Source organism: Lampetra planeri, chromosome 31 (genome assembly GCF_965212315.1).
Source record: "Lampetra planeri chromosome 31, kcLamPlan1.2.h2, whole genome shotgun sequence".
NCBI lineage: Eukaryota > Metazoa > Chordata > Hyperoartia > Petromyzontiformes > Petromyzontidae > Lampetra > Lampetra planeri.
This window is the reverse complement of record NC_136137.1, coordinates 9,047,854-9,063,253: the sequence shown is the minus strand read 5'-3', so window position 1 is coordinate 9,063,253 and position 15,400 is coordinate 9,047,854. Positions and strand designations below refer to the sequence as shown.

The following is a 15,400-nucleotide window of genomic DNA, read 5'->3' as shown; positions in this document are numbered from 1 at the left end:
TTGGAGAGCAAATCCACATAATTTTTCAATCTGAGTACGATGTTTCGCCGGTAATTACAACGTGCATCATCAGGCAGACAGCCAGATTTGTGGAGATATCCTCCTGTTTTTCCACAAATCAGATTGTAAATGCTCTGGATTTGCTGTACTAGTAACAAATTGGCATGTCATTAATTCAGAAGTAGTTCTATAACACCATCTTTCAGAGCCATTCTCCAACAATTTGGCACAATGCTCACTGTGAGGGTTCAGAGGGGGAGCTTTTCCTCATCTCAAAATACGACGCGGAAAGCTCACCAGGGAATTAATTTGCGAGGCAAAAATATGCACTGCATGTGTACACCTGTTATGCGTAAATGCGTGTACAGTGTTACCTCGTTATTCATGAACTTGCTATTCGCGATCTTAGCTATCCGCGAATCGCATCTGGAACTCGACACGACTGCATCTCGAGAGAGAGAGAGAAAGTTAGTGATGGGATAAAGTGAGGAGAGAGAATGTGATGAAAGATAAAGTGATGAGAGAGAATGTGACGTGAGAAAGTGATGAGCTAAAATGACGAAAGAGAAGAGATGAGAGAGATAGAGAGAAAAATAACTTTTTTAAGCTTTAGAAGCATCTGCTAACGTTGCGCATACGATATTCGTAGGCCAATATCATTATCCGCGAAATTTGCTATTCACAAGCATCTCCGGAACGCATCCCTTGAGAGTAACGAGGGAAAACTGTAATATATGTAAAGTCCGTGCGTAGGGAAATAAAATTCGTAAGAGAACGTAATTGAAGACAGATGGCCACAGATGAATTTAACACTATTGTTCGAGGCGATTTGGAAAGTCGCTTTTACCCACGCAGATAAAAAAAACTGCCCTATAATTTACTTCGTAACCATTATACAGTGTAACACTGACTCAAATATATCAATCACACCGACTTGCTCCTCCAAATCGCTGCACAACCCTAAAAACTTAAAAGGCACCACTGTAATAAGCCGCGGGAAAGAGCAGCATTCCCCGCGATTCCTATTGTGATTTTGTATTCCCTGTGCGATCAATCACTGAGCCCCATCGCCACCGTATTACCTATTAATACTCCTTGCCAGGGTTGTAAACATTCCCAATTAGAGGCTCGTAGGTTTACAGAGTTGGAAGTAGTTTTCGTTTTATTGGATGGCATGTATTCACTGCGCAATGCATGCTTGCTATTGCACCAATGTTGTGCCCGTCTCGCTACATTTGTATTTTTTTTTTTACAAAGTCTCCCATTGACAAAGAGAAGCACTATCTATTTGCAGTGGGTCTCCTATTGGGTTTAAATAAACCCTATTGCATAATATCAATGATTGCACTGTGTCTGGGTTGTTATCGCATTTCATGCAAAACCACAGCAAAGCCAACGGACAAAACAAATGTTAGCCCAGCCTACTCTGCACGCACGTGACCTGGGCCTCCCCTAGGTCTGCTCAACCCAAATTGAGTACTGTGTGTGTCAACACTGGCAGTGGTTTTTAGAGAAAGGCAGTCTTAAGCGGTAGCCCGGGTGGCTCTGTCGTCTCGGCTGACACTGCTGAGATCCTGGATTTGAATGCATTTGATTAAGTTTGCAAGTACAGTCGATGGTATAAGCCCATTCGTTAATGGATAAAAACTAAACACTAAGCTATTTTTATTTTACCAGGTCAGGCCCGCTGAGCTATAGATCTCTATTTCAGAAATAACTTGGCCATAAAATGATCGCTCAACGAAGTGGCTAAATGCAGAGGGAAAACCCGGAGGACCTAGGGAAAGATCCACAGAACTACAGGGAGTTAGACATGCAAACTCAAAATATGCAGGCGTCAGGATTGGGATCGAACCCACGACCTCCTATGTACACGAGGCAAAGTAGTTAACATCTCGCCACCGCTGCACCCATAACCTCCACATGAAATTTGGTTCTATGCTTAATTGGCTAAACTCCAGCTCCCCGTTTCCATGGACTGTTCTCGTAGCTCATAGGGTCACTCGCACGGCTCTGCAAGAGATCTGAATGGATTTTTCATCTGGTGGAAATGCCGATAGCACACTCAGAATAAAACTGACAAGATTTGAAACGAAAAGAGCACAGAACCGCTCGATAAAACAAATCTTTTAAAACTATAAGGGTAGTACGATATGCTTGTCGTTGGCCACACCGCCGCCTCGTATGTGCCACGGCTGTCTTACTCGGCGCTCGCTAAATGGGGAATCGGTGTTCTTTGCATCCCCAGAGATGGAGGGGACGCGGATGGCGGTGTGGCTGTGGGGCCAGACATGGCCTCTTCGTCTTGCATGCCCTTCCTCTTCACTCGCAAGGGCTCTTTCTCTTCCACCAGCTCCGCCGAGCCGGGCTCCGTGAACGCCAGCCCCGAGAAGCGCCGTGCCAGGGTAGGTACCCAGCACTTGTAGGAACGGACGCGTGGGTCCGATTTCCTGCTCACGGCCAACAACACCAGTGACAGTTGTCTGAACCGGTACTGGGCCTCCCCTAGCTCGACTCGGCCTCAAATGAGAACCTTGTGCGGTGTGTAAACGTTGCCACTGGGGAGACAAAGGCGGCCGAGCGTGGTGCTGGCCACCCTGTGTGCCATGCCGGCCTTCATAGGCGCTCGCTTAACAGCATTTGCCCTAAGTCTGTTTGGGCTATAGGGGGATCTTTGTCTTTGAGTATGGAAAACGATAAGAGGTATAACAATTATCTATGGCTACTTGCTATGTAGGTTTTAGCAGTTATGTCCAATGTGTTTAGTTTGTACTGCGAATTTTTCGGCATGATGTCTGACTTTTCGCTCAATATGCTGGGAGCTTCATAGGATGTTCAAGTCGTATCGAAACGTCGGACATCATGCCGAACAACATGCGGCACAGCTCAAAAACGCCTCAAAGATCTATTAATTTAGTTGCTACCCATAGTTAATTATAATGGACCGTACATATTTCAGATGACTCTCCTCAGCACTATCTTCTTTTGCTGCTAGAAATATCTTACATGGTTTGATGCTGTTGTCCTTATCACCAATTTTTGCCAGCAGGGTGGTGCATTGGTAACACTTGCCTCAGAGAAAGAAGCACCTGGGTTCGATTCCGGGGTCTGACTGCTTTCTGTGTGGAGTGTGTATGTTCTCCCCCTGTTCTGCATGGGTGGTGTCCTCCGTGTTCTTCGGTTTCAGCCCAAGCAACAACAACAAAAAACAGTGCATCTGGTATTGACCAAACATCACATTACTCAATTGAGATTTCTCAAAAAACAATCCCCCCTACTGTGAAAACTTGGCAGGGCCCTCCTTAAAATAGTATCTTGAGACGCAGTGAGGCTTTTCTGGGTAAGCAAGTATAGCAAAAAGTAATACTCTGCATTTGTAGTGCAACACTTTATTTGTGATCTTTGCCCCTATTTAAATTCAACATCGGTAATCCTATATTTAGTTCCTCTAGGATTCACTGAGATGTCTTTGTTCAGGATCATGATTCAGTTCACGAAATAGATGTTATATTTTTATTGTAATAAAATGAAAAAATAATACATAGCGGTGGAATAAACATACATTTAGAAAATAATAATTTCTCGTATTCACAGTTGAATGCATGTGTCGTGCCCTGAGCAATCGATCTCAATTGAATTTTTTTTACGTGCCTAGAAAAAACAGTGCGTCCACACTCTTGGCGAGGTTTTGTTCCTGAGGGAATTCATCCCATTTAGACTCAGCAGCAAGGCCCCTGTAGCTCTTATGAAATGACAATTTTAACGTTCTAGAGATTCGTTTAGAAAATTTATATCTAACATAAAATGTCCACTTTTCAATTCTGGAGTGGGTGAGTGGGTCCAATGTGGTGCTGACGATGCAGTGCCATAGTGACTGACCTGTCAGCTGATAGGGAATGCTGATTTATTTGTCTCTAGTTCAGAGACAGACAGTTTTGCATTGGACCAATTTCCACGGGCGACCGCTTGGAGGTTTCTTTTTAATCGTGGCTCTGGCGGGCAGGTTTAATCAGCGGGGCTTGTTTACTGCAGCAGGGGGCAGAGGTCACTGCAACACTGCGCTGGCATTTCCTGCAGCGGAGCCGACAGGATGGCAGGGGGGTGGTGCTGCCCTCTGCCATTGTGGATGCCAGCTGTGTCTCATTTTTGAGCTTTGCTGGAGTGTAAACTACCGGTGCGTTTACGTGCGTGCGTCTCTGGGTCTCTCCAAGAGCGGCGCTACGCTCGTATTTGACATGGCAGCAAAACATTTTCACCTTTTTACGGCAAACAAAAAATAAATTATCTACTTGGTGTAAGGGATGTCAATAAGATTCACGTTAACTGTCAAGGAGCCCCCGACGATGGTATCGCTGGGAATTTGAGTGAAGCCACTGAATGCAGCGGAGTGTTTATTTGATAACGTAATCACGGTCGAATTTATCGGTGGTGCAATGATTCGCTCCGCTGACAATGTTATGAATCGTTGCTATTTATGACCACAGCTCGATTCAATAAATTATTATTATAATTATCATTGTTTTAAATTGTGTGGAATGTAGCGGACGCTTGTGTCTGCAGGTGTGAAATGAACCTGCTGCATGCACCGTATACGAAACAAAAAACATTGATTCTTACGCATGCAGCTTTATGCGTGTATCCCAGGCTTGAGAGTCGATATTTACTGTTGATTCGATGCATTGCTACGTCATTTATTATATGATTGTACACAATATGCATTTATGAAGCATCCAAATGAGATTGCTTTTGAAGGTGCTGTATACGTAAAGGTAAATACAATTTCTTAGTGGAATGGGAACACATTTACTCATACTAGTTTCACATAGAGTGGCAAGATCTCGTCCAACAATATACCCTATCTGGGGTGGCGGGCCATAATTGACACCTGCAGATAAAGCTTTATACCCTTCTCATATCGTTCCCTTGTGTTTTCCCTATTATTTCTATAATTGTAAAATAGATTTACTCAGTGTGCCGAGTGTGTTCCGCCACGTGTCTAAATTACATAATCCAAGCTACATTTTATCTCCTGTTATTTTATTCATGCGGTGACCTTTTCTCGAAGTTAATATCCCGTGCACTGGTTCAGAGGAACAAATCACGGCAGCGCTCATTCAAAACATCGACATCAATTTCCAAAAGGGCGAGGCCGGATGAGCGCATCGTGACTAAATAAATATCCATATCGGCCGGAACCACAGCGGAGAAAATCACGCCACTCAAGGAACCAATGGGGCCTCTTGCCCAGCAGTCGCGTTAACCACGTGCCATTTTACTTAACACTACGTTCATATTTTTCATCAAAGCGAACACAGAAACACAGGAGCAGGATGATACAAGGGGAAGATGTGTTCATTGTAGGGGGATGGATCTCCGAGAATAACCTGGTTGTAAGTTTAAAGCAGGAAAGGGGGAAGCAAGAGGAAAGAGTGAGAAGAGTGGAATTATGCGGTAAGATGATTGAGCTGGCAGGGAGCCAACCAACTGGCGGGCAACACCTTGCGAGGGTCGGCCAGCAAGCGCTGTACAAAGACACCAAGGTGTCCTTGTGTGCGCGTACACCTCCACGCATAAGATTCGGCCAATATTCTCAAGTGTCGGGTTTCAGGTTTATTTAGTTGATCCAGGCGAGAACCCAAGAGACCAGGATTAGTCTAATTTTCAAGAATGACCTGGGGAAGGGATCTGCCAGGAGGGGCGATGATTGCTGCTATGTGTAATCCCAATTGAGTAATTTGTGATGTGCTTGGTGAAATTTTACCCTGAGAGTGGGTAGATGGTGAGTTTTCCGTGTTCTGTATTTTAAACCACTCAAAAGCAGGTCTGTAGGTTTTGTTTTGGTTAGATGAGTGCGTGTACATGTCATTTAAATACACGCAATATCCACCAGAAAAAATACTGTTACGAAATTTATCCTCCACATCTGTACATCTTGCATAGCCTGATATCGGCCATGTGCCTTAATGGAACTGCAATCGATAAACAAAGCACAGCTTCCAAAATAACAAAGTAGGAATTATGCAACACGGCGCGTGACCGCGATACCATTCAACTCCGGTATATACAGTATCGTGTGCTGTGCAGCGAGATGGCTCGGACTGCAGCACCACCTCGCGTGTGGATTTGCCGTGCACGTGCCCCCTACCCCCAGACGCCTTCGGCCACGATGCATTTGTTATGCTGGCCACAACGCTGACCCTTGCACGCCCGCCCGCCAGCCGAACGCGTGCAGCTACCGAGCGGAGCTTCCAGGGATATGGGCCGTGTTGGGCTCCAGCGCCCTAAACGAAGCCAGCCCACGTGTGAATCCATCGTAACAATCGACACGCGAACCACCGATGTCAAAGCAAGGGAATTTGGGGCTGTGGCTTTGTCGTCAGCATCTTTACGGGTTGCTCCCGAACGCACCGGCGACCGGGCAACGTCCACCGAGGAGATGAAGTGGACATTGCTCGGAGATGGCGCGTAAACACCGCCGTGATTGAATAGGCCGTGAAGCTGCGTCGCGTCGAGCGAGCTCCCGGCAGGGTGCGCCCGTTTTTGTCGCTGAAGCCACGTTCGCCATAAATGGAGGCCGCGTACTGCGTTCAGCCGGGAAACATTTGCGGAATCCCGTGAGGGCTGTCCTGAGGAGGGGCGTCCGGCACTTGACATGCCGCAGACTGCGAGAGGCGCGGCACAAGGCGGAAGGAGCGCCCCGGGCCCTTCCCGTCGCTCGCCTGCCAACATGTGGCCCGCGCTGCAGACTGCAGACGTAAATAAGCTTTGTCCGTCTTGTGCTATACAATAGTAGCCCTTAATCCACACCCCTGCTGCCCGAGGAGGATTATCGATTCGCGCTGCTTTTGTACACGTGCAAATTCGTTTTATATTCACTAACATTTATCTACTGTGTAAAAGTTTTTCAAGATGTTTTTTTTAAACATCTGTGCATTGGCTCAGATATGTATTATGTTGTTACAAAAACTTGTTTTAACTAGCTTTAACCAAAGAGGCCCAAAATGAGAAACCCTTCTCCCGATTGGACAGCAATGTGTGATTTGGTTTCGTAAGACTTGGAGGTCATCTGGCACCTGTAGGTGAGCGCAGAGCACTCAACAATTACAACTATTTCAATTTACATAGCATCTAAATTCAACGGCATCTCAAGAGGCTTTATGCTGTATATATGCGGTAAGAAGGTGCAATGGGGGTGGTTGGGGCCCAGACTCATGGGAGAGAGAAGAAAGAGCGACGCTGTATCCCAGGCCTCCAACAAGGATGCTAAGTCCAGGGGGACGGAGTAACCGGAGCGCCAATGTCAATGGGTCTCGGGGATGACAAAGGGAGCCAAGAACCAACGGAGCCCAGGCACGGCTGGGGCAGCCAGGGCACCACCAACAAACCCAGGGCAGGCCTGAAGTGCCGGGGGGCTCTTCCAGTTCCCCTTACTGCCGTGTCCGATGATTCTGTAAGGAGTGGAAACGTCCTGCATGTTCAGTGTGTCCCCAGTGCGGTATGAGCCCAGTGCCACAGTGGCGAGATGTTTACTACCTCGCCAGGTATGCAGGAGGTCATGAGTTTGAGCCTGACCCTGTCGCCAGCTGTATTTTTGGAGTTTGCATGTTCTCCCCGTGGTCGCGTGGATTTTTCTCCGGGTCTTCCGGTTTTTTCCACCACATTAGAAACATGCGTTAGAAAAATCGATCCTCTAGTATGCGTGGGTTTCCTCTGGGTACACCATTCCTAATACAATAATCATAAAAGGATTTGACCAAACATCCTGCTCTAGGATTCTGCTGAAAATTATTTTTTCTAAGACTTAGGCTTTTCTAGATAAATAAAGGGATATATTAATATTTTCATTTGGCTTCATCAAATGTACTGTGGAATGATTTCCATGGCTAGACTGAACGTACGGTTAGCCATGTGCAAAATAAAATGTCCAAGCTTCTAGGGACATCGTCTGATTTGTGCTCTGCCACCATTTCGATATTTCTGTTACGTTCTTTCACCGTCTCGTTCTTCAAAGTGTTGTGATAAAATCTGGTTTAGTCTACCAAATGTATTGCTAATGCAAACTGGTTTACATTGCTCCTGATGCTGTCCAGCTCCATAACGCTGATCTTAAAGATTTTTTCGCTGTATCAGGTGTGTAAGCGCCACCCAGTGGCTCTGCGTGACATTGCTGTGAATGTGCTCGACGGTGAAAGATTTCTACTCCCGGCGTACGTTTCACAGTTGTGCTCTGTAGCATCCCAGCGCATGGAGGAAAACGCCCTAACGACCCGAACACGCATCCGAGATCCGTAAAGAGTTCTGTCTGTTACTAACCAGCCTTCTGTGTCCTCACCTCTCCCAGGCCACTCTCTCCTGGCCCTCTGTTTTCAGCCGAACCTCGCTGGAGACGGTACGCCTCTCGCTTTCCTTCCTCACTGCTCTCACCTAAGCTGTTCCGATCTCCCAGGGGGCTGACTGACCCACGTAGCCCCCGAGCTCCTGCCAAGTGAATCGAGCGGCTCCGGCGCATGAGTGTGTGAATTCCTGAGCGTTCGCCGTTTTGTAAATAAATAGGGGCGTAATTTCATCGTGTATTTGAGGACGTTCCCTTGTGCATTGCAATCCAGAGCAGATCCCTAGTTGGGACTCAGATTTTAGTGAAAATAAATGCACTCTTCAAAAAAAATTACATTCGGATATTGCCAAATAACACGGGCTGTGAAAGCGCATGGGAAGGACCAGAATTACATGTTGCTGATGGAGTTTGTTCACGTGCGACATTCAGCTGTTGAGAAATGTCCGCTTCCTTGATTCGGAAATTAAAATTAACTACGAACGTTTCATAATGAATCCACTTATGAGACTGTCATTTTTCCAGACGCGCAAAGGGTAAATTGGCTTTGGACGAGACGAGGAATAACTGGCATAACGATGGCACAGTGCACCAATATGCGGTTGTCCCATTATCCGGCCATAGGTGTGACACATTCCTGCGATTTGGTGCGATGTTTACCACACGAGCCTAAGGAACTTGAGAAACACCTTTGTAACCCTCACGATGACTGATGCAGTCGTGCATGCAAAAACTCGTTTTTGATTAACGTCTTTCTATCCATTTGCCAAATGCATGTCGAATATTGTTCACGTCTAATGCTGCATATTTTGCCTTGCTCTAACGACACAGAATTCACGGTGCTTACAGTGACAGATATGTCACTTTCTGTGCTGGTGCTGGGGAAAATCTGTTTGATGATGTTATACAATGTCCGTTGTGAATCGGATAACTTTCCGTTCTTCAGCGGATTGTGCGAATGTATGTGAGCTGTTTGTTCGTGTCCATGTGTAGTCGGTGAATCTGGTGAAATGAATGCTCTGTGGGGCCCCCATTGGTTGCATGTGGGTGTGCATTTGTCTCTCTGTATGTGATGTGTCATGTTGAGGAACACGCACAGTGGTTCGCACTGTACTCTGAACCCGGCAAATCGTAGTTCGGTTCTTGGCCACGGATAGCATCGTCGGCGAGTGACATCTCAACTTGTCCACGGATCTCACCTCGGTCAACTCTGCCTTAATCGCGTTCATGGATGGTGTAAACATCGGCAGAGGGGAGATGTGGTTATGGCCACACTACACTCTTTGGAAAAAAACACCGTTCTCTCGTGCGTTATTGTGCCAGGCTTAATACCTTAGGTGCTTACGTAGAGTGCTTTCCCCAACAGTCTGTATCTTATATAGGGGGGGAGTCTTTGTGTGTGTAGTGGTTAGAAAACTGCACTACAAACCCTGTGACCTGGGTGGAAATGCTGGCTATGGCCAAACGTAAGTGACAGGTAACATCTGAACTGGTCCTGGGTACCTTATACGAGTACCTGGTGCGTTGTGTAAACCTCAGCACTGGGGAGACAAGGTGGCCAGGCGTGATATAGGGAACACCACCACCTCGTGTGCTTTGCAAATCTTCACAAGTACTCACTAATAGCACTTTCCCCAAAAGTCTGTTAAGACTATACACCTTTGTCTTTGTTGGTGCGTTTAAGTGTATATATGTGCAAATAGTTTTTCGCAGTTGTGTCTGTCTTGTTATGTATTTGTGTATGTGCGCGGGCGTATTTGCACGTGCTTAAGTTCTGTATATGCGTCTGTGTGTATGTAAGTAGGTGTGTGTGTGTGTGTGTTTGTCTTTGTGCATGCGTGGAGGGGGGTGTGTGTGTGTGTGTGTGTTTGTCTTTGTGCATGCGTGGAGGGGGGTGTGTGTCAACCCTGCCGTGATGGCACTGCTGCTCCCCCGCCCCCCCCCCCCCCCCCATTGCTAGGCATTCAGTGGGGAATTCAGACCCAGCAGCACGAGCTCGCTGGAAATGCCCGGTCTGGTGGCAGAGTCCAGAGTCAGGGGCCGCTCACACACACTAACCCTTTCCTCTGAGGAGGTATGACCACTGACTTGTCACAGGCCGGGACGGCGCCTGCCGAGGACACTGCCGCTCGCAGCGAGGATTCTCAAGATTGTCGCAAAAGCGAACCGTTAAACGGGGAGAGAGAGAGAGAGAGAGAAAAAACAGAGCGTAAATGTTTGATTACAGCCTCATTCTTTGCCCCCCCCCCCCCGACCTCTCTCTCTCTCCAATGCTGCGGCGAAAAACCAACTCTCGCCAGTCGCCCTGTAACTAGAGCAGAGTGCGTGGCAATGCATGGGTTGGAGTTCACGCAGACGTCCGAGTGGAGCAGGACTCTGGTGTCTGTAGTTAAAGTGAGCATTGCTGCGTTGGAATGGGCAAAAACGAGCTTATTTGCCAACGATCGCTTCCGAACCGGAATAATTTGTCACGAATTATTTAATGAATAAGCGTTCATTGTGTAAATATTATGCCACGACCTATACAGTATGTATGTTTTGTAAATTATCAGTAAAATAATAATATGTTCAAAAGCACTCTCTGGGCCTATGCTTCTGCTACTGATGCTCCTAATCAATGGACCTTTTCACTCTTGAGAATCCTGTTCTGTGATGCTGGTGCGTCATTTATCATTTCTTGCGCATCCCTGTGACTCATTCTTTAATGGCGTCTCTGCAACATCCCACATCCCTCCTGCTTGCGAATAAGAGTTTGTAACCCTTCCTCACGGTTTCCTTTCCACCAAGGTAAATTCGTCCATTGCATGGCTTCCACCATCACATTCTAATCAAATAAGATGTGCCTGGACAGTATTGGTATGGCATTGTACTGCCATTCATTCATTCAAGACTGCCTAATGGGATATTTCAGTTCAAGTCAAAGGTTGTTTACGAGCTGTAAAAAAAAACATTTAAAAGAGTTTGTATGAAATATTATTGTATTGTTATAGTTTTTTGTCACAGTATAAAATAATACAATGCTTTCGATAAAATATTGACACAAATATAGCAAATCCCTCTCTCCTCACCAATAAAACAAAATACAATCGCATTGTAGCTGATCCAGTGGATGGCATGTTTCTCCTTCGCACGCTGCTAATTTTAACAATCTTGATTCTGCTGCGTTTGCATACGTTTAACAGAGGTCCAAACTCACCATTGGGCTGTTATTGTGCCTCTTAGTCACTCCCCTGTCGAGCAGCTGAGCCTGCCTCAGAGGTCGCAAACGGGTTTTGATTCCTTACCGGCACCCGTACCCGGCCGCACCAGGGTCGCAAATGGGTACCCGTACCCGGCCGGGTACGGGTAACCGTTCCCTACCCGTACCCCACCCGAAATGAGTGACAAACGGTTACTCACCAGTGACTCACGGCCTACCCGTACCCGGCCACACCAGGGTCGCAAACGGCTACCCGTACCCATACCCGGCCGGGTACGGGTAGCCAGGTATCGGGTAGGGTACGGGTATCGGGTACCCGGTTGCGACCTCTGTCCTGGCTTTCCACTTTAGGATTGAGGCCACCAGCCTCGTGGCACCCAGTCGACTACGATTTGGCACGGCTGCTCTAGCACGAGTTATTTGCGCAATGCCACTGGATGGTGGGGGGGGGTGATACGCTCGTTCGCTCGCTCGCTCGTTCGCTCCTTCGTTCGTGTGCAACTCGGCTCACGGAGCGAACCGCGGTGGCTTGTTGCGCGGGTGTCGCAGGGCTCCGAGGAAGCGCTGCAGTCGCCCGCGAAGCAGCAGCAGTGGGCGAACCGCACCGTGCCGGAGTGGACGCCTGAGCAGGTGTCCCAGTGGCTCGCGCAGCTCGGCATGGAGCAGCACGTGGAGGCCTTCACGACTCAGGGCGTCGACGGCAAGCAGCTGCTGCAGCTCGACAGCACCAAGCTCAAGGTTGGCCACGGCCTCCGTTGCGACGGCTCTCCGCAGCCTTCCGTCGGTGTCGCTTCGTCCCCTAATCTTATTTCGATCGTGCTGACATTGTCACGTCCCTTGAGACCAGTGGTGGCAGGTGGGTAAATAAGTCCAGTGGGGTTGTTGGAAGCCTGTAGAGCTGGAGGAAGGTGGAATAGGAAGGGAGGGGAGAGGTGCTTGCCGTTTATCATCTTTATAATGATAACATTGCAATTTCTCGGACATAAATGACTGTGGCTCTAGTGAGCAGGTAAGTATTGTTGAGGGGTTTCCCCTCTCTTTTTTCCCCTTTGGTCACTGGGCTGAAACCATCAACTCACTATGCTTGTGAAGCCATATCTCAGCAATACCAGCTCAGTGATCTGAATTCTGAACCACCTGATCACCTGGGTACATGGCAATTTTAGTTTTTTTCTGGTCTCGAAATAAGTTAGGGCCTCATTAAGGGGGTCCTCATTTGGCATTTTTCTCCGGGCCTCCAAAAACCTTTCGATGGCGCTGACCTTCACACTCGTGTCCCCACGTACGATGTGCCAACAGGCGCGCTGCTTGTGTATCTGCGTACATCCTGCAACACGTGTGTGTGTGTGTCCTGCAACACCATTGGATGCTGTTGCTTTATTTTCATGCGTTGTGCGCAAATCATCCTGGTAGTTTCATAATGCACATTTGACGTGTTAACTGTCAAGAGCGTGTAATACGCCAGACCAAAACAGCAATTTAAGTTGGCTTTCTACGTGAATTTGAAATGATTTTACCAGGGCGTATCAATGACTAATTAGTCTACCACAAGCTATTTATTTTTATTTCACAGTTTTGTCATGGAAGTGTGTGTGTGTTTTATTCGGTTTGTCAGCGGGAAGGTTGCCCAGAAGCGCGGCGTGTAGTGAACCATCTCCCGTTCACCTTCTGCAGGCCCTGGGCGTGACGAACCTTGCGGAGCGCTCCAGCATCAAGAAGAAGCTGAAGGAGATTAGGACGGCGATAGAGAAGGAGCGCAAGGCGCAGGAGAAGATCGAGCGGCAGCGGGAGAAGCTTCGCAAGAAGGAGGAGGAGCAGCTTAGGAAATCTCAGAGAGCCAGCAAAGTGGGCGAGGAGTCGCCTGCCACTCAGTAACACTGCGTCAGTGCGGGGGGTGGGGGGAGTGGGGGGGGGGAGGGCGAGTGCCGGGACGCTGCTTCGGCCAGGCTGAGCAGCCGCGCGATTGTGATCGTGTTTGCCCGGGAATCGACTAGACTCACCGGGTACTAAAAAAAACACACACCCCGGCCTCAGTTGATAAGCAGTTGCGTGCGCAAAACAACAACAACAACACTACTGCGAGTGTGGGTGAGTCCTTTGCATTGACACTCGTGTAAAGAAAAAGATAATAATCGTAGGACAGTTATACAAAAATAAACCTCAGAACAACTGTAGGAGGCTCAATTGAATTCTACTCAGCTGTGACTCACCCATTGCAAAGTGCTCCGGGCACTGTGATGGACAGCCGATGCTAAAGAGTAGTTACCGTCCATTGTGCAGTGGAGGAGCCCGAACGAACATCAGCTTTACTGCAGTGATCAGCAAGTAGGCATTTCCCTTGCACCCAGACCAACCTTCGCATCCTCTTCAGCAACTAGCCCGTGATCCACTACCAAAGTCGATGCCGTTTGAAAGCGGGAGCGGGGGGGGTATTAAAAATCTGAAATGCCGCGTACTGCTGGAGGCTTGAGAACGCATCGTAGAGTTAGTGGTGAACACCAAGGCATCTGGCGGCGGCAGGCAGTGAGGTGGCACGGCACAAAGGGTGCGCTGACCTGCACTGCCCCGTGTTGCTACCGTGATGCACGGAGTGTTTGTATACTGTTTTTTTAACTTAAAGCATATTTAGGTTATGGTGTTATTTCAAATGGGGTATTTCTCGCAACATTGTAAATATTTCTACTAAACACTATATGCAGTGTTTGCATGTTTTACGTATTCATTATGGCAGGTTCTCTTTAATTCTATATACATTTTTTTGTTTAACATTTTTACTTTTTGGTGGGTTTCTTTCAGAGGTGTGACGCTCTTTACGAGGCTTAGACGCGAAGATTAATCTTAAAAAAAATTGTGTCGGTTCAGATTTAACGCATTTTACTTTACGTAAAGCCAAAACATTATACAGACTCCCCAAAGTAGATGGGGGTGGGGGGGGAAGTGCTGCGTTCCAACTCTGCATACTGGACAGCACCGGTGGCACAATCGACAGCGCTGGGGTCCTGACTCCCGAGCGCAGTCGCAGCGAGGACTCGTGCGTTTTTGCCCAAGTTTCTCATGGATTGGCACCCGGTTACACCTCGATTGATCACATGCATGGTGGTGGTGGGGTGGGTGTGGCGTTTTAATGAGACAGTATCTTGGTGACTTGGCGATCCTCAAACTTGTGCACCTCGTGCTACAGAACAAACCGACGTTGCCCATTCCTGCCAGTTTTTTTGCCGCTCGGGGGCAATTCGCCCTCTTGCTCAACATCGCACGCTTGAAACGTTGGATGCACGCGGACCACGATGGGACCCGAGGTGCTGAAGTTTGAAAAAGGCGTGAAGGTCTGGCTGTCTTCAGGAGGCTTAAATGCTGAGGCCTTTGCCGTCACGGTGGCCTCACTCGCGCTCTTGTGAAAACCCTCTCCTTGTGTGGTCATGTGATCTGCCCCTTGGTGCAGTGATGCATGCAGGTGCCCAGCCCATAAATTAATAAGTTTTCCCATTCGTCACTGATGATGACCTTGAACTTACTCCTTTGTTTTTCTTTCCATTTAACATAACAGCGTATTGTAAAATAACAGGTCAAATTAACAATAATATTGATAGGGGTTTTTATGACTTGTTGAAAATGAAGATCTCAGTTTTTTGGCCAACTTTTGCCTTCTTTGGCAAATAACATAAACAAAAATGATTCATTATCGAGCTCGTTATTTTGGGGAGCCACAGTGGCGAGACGTTATCTCCCTCGCCTGATATACAGGAGGTTGTGGGTTTAATCCAGATCCTGACGCCTGCATATTTGGAGTTTGCATTTTCTCCATGTGGTCACGTGGATTTTTCTTTGGGCTCAGTTTTTCCCTCCACATTTCCACGTGATCAGCCACT

The 15,400-nt window shown here is 47.6% G+C and overlaps 1 protein-coding gene across 3 annotated transcripts in view; it reads left to right on the top strand.

Annotated features, from left to right (window-relative positions):
• LOC144729189 (uncharacterized) overlaps positions 1-13,426 on the top strand; it is a 133,080-nt gene extending 119,654 nt beyond the window's left edge. Inside the window, exons 16-19 of one of the 3 annotated variants that reach the window (XM_078609226.1) lie at positions 2,249-2,405; positions 8,342-8,389; positions 12,081-12,269; positions 13,206-13,426. In XM_078609226.1, the coding sequence (XP_078465352.1) occupies positions 2,249-2,405; positions 8,342-8,389; positions 12,081-12,269; positions 13,206-13,406 (595 nt within the window). In that variant the 3' untranslated portion in view covers positions 13,407-13,426. Of the gene's footprint in view, positions 1-2,248; positions 2,406-8,341; positions 8,390-10,292; positions 10,525-12,080; positions 12,270-13,205 lie in introns of those variants that run through there. The other 2 variants (XM_078609227.1, XM_078609228.1) reach the window with 2 other exon arrangements.
• Positions 13,427-15,400: the final 1,974 nt, after the last annotated feature.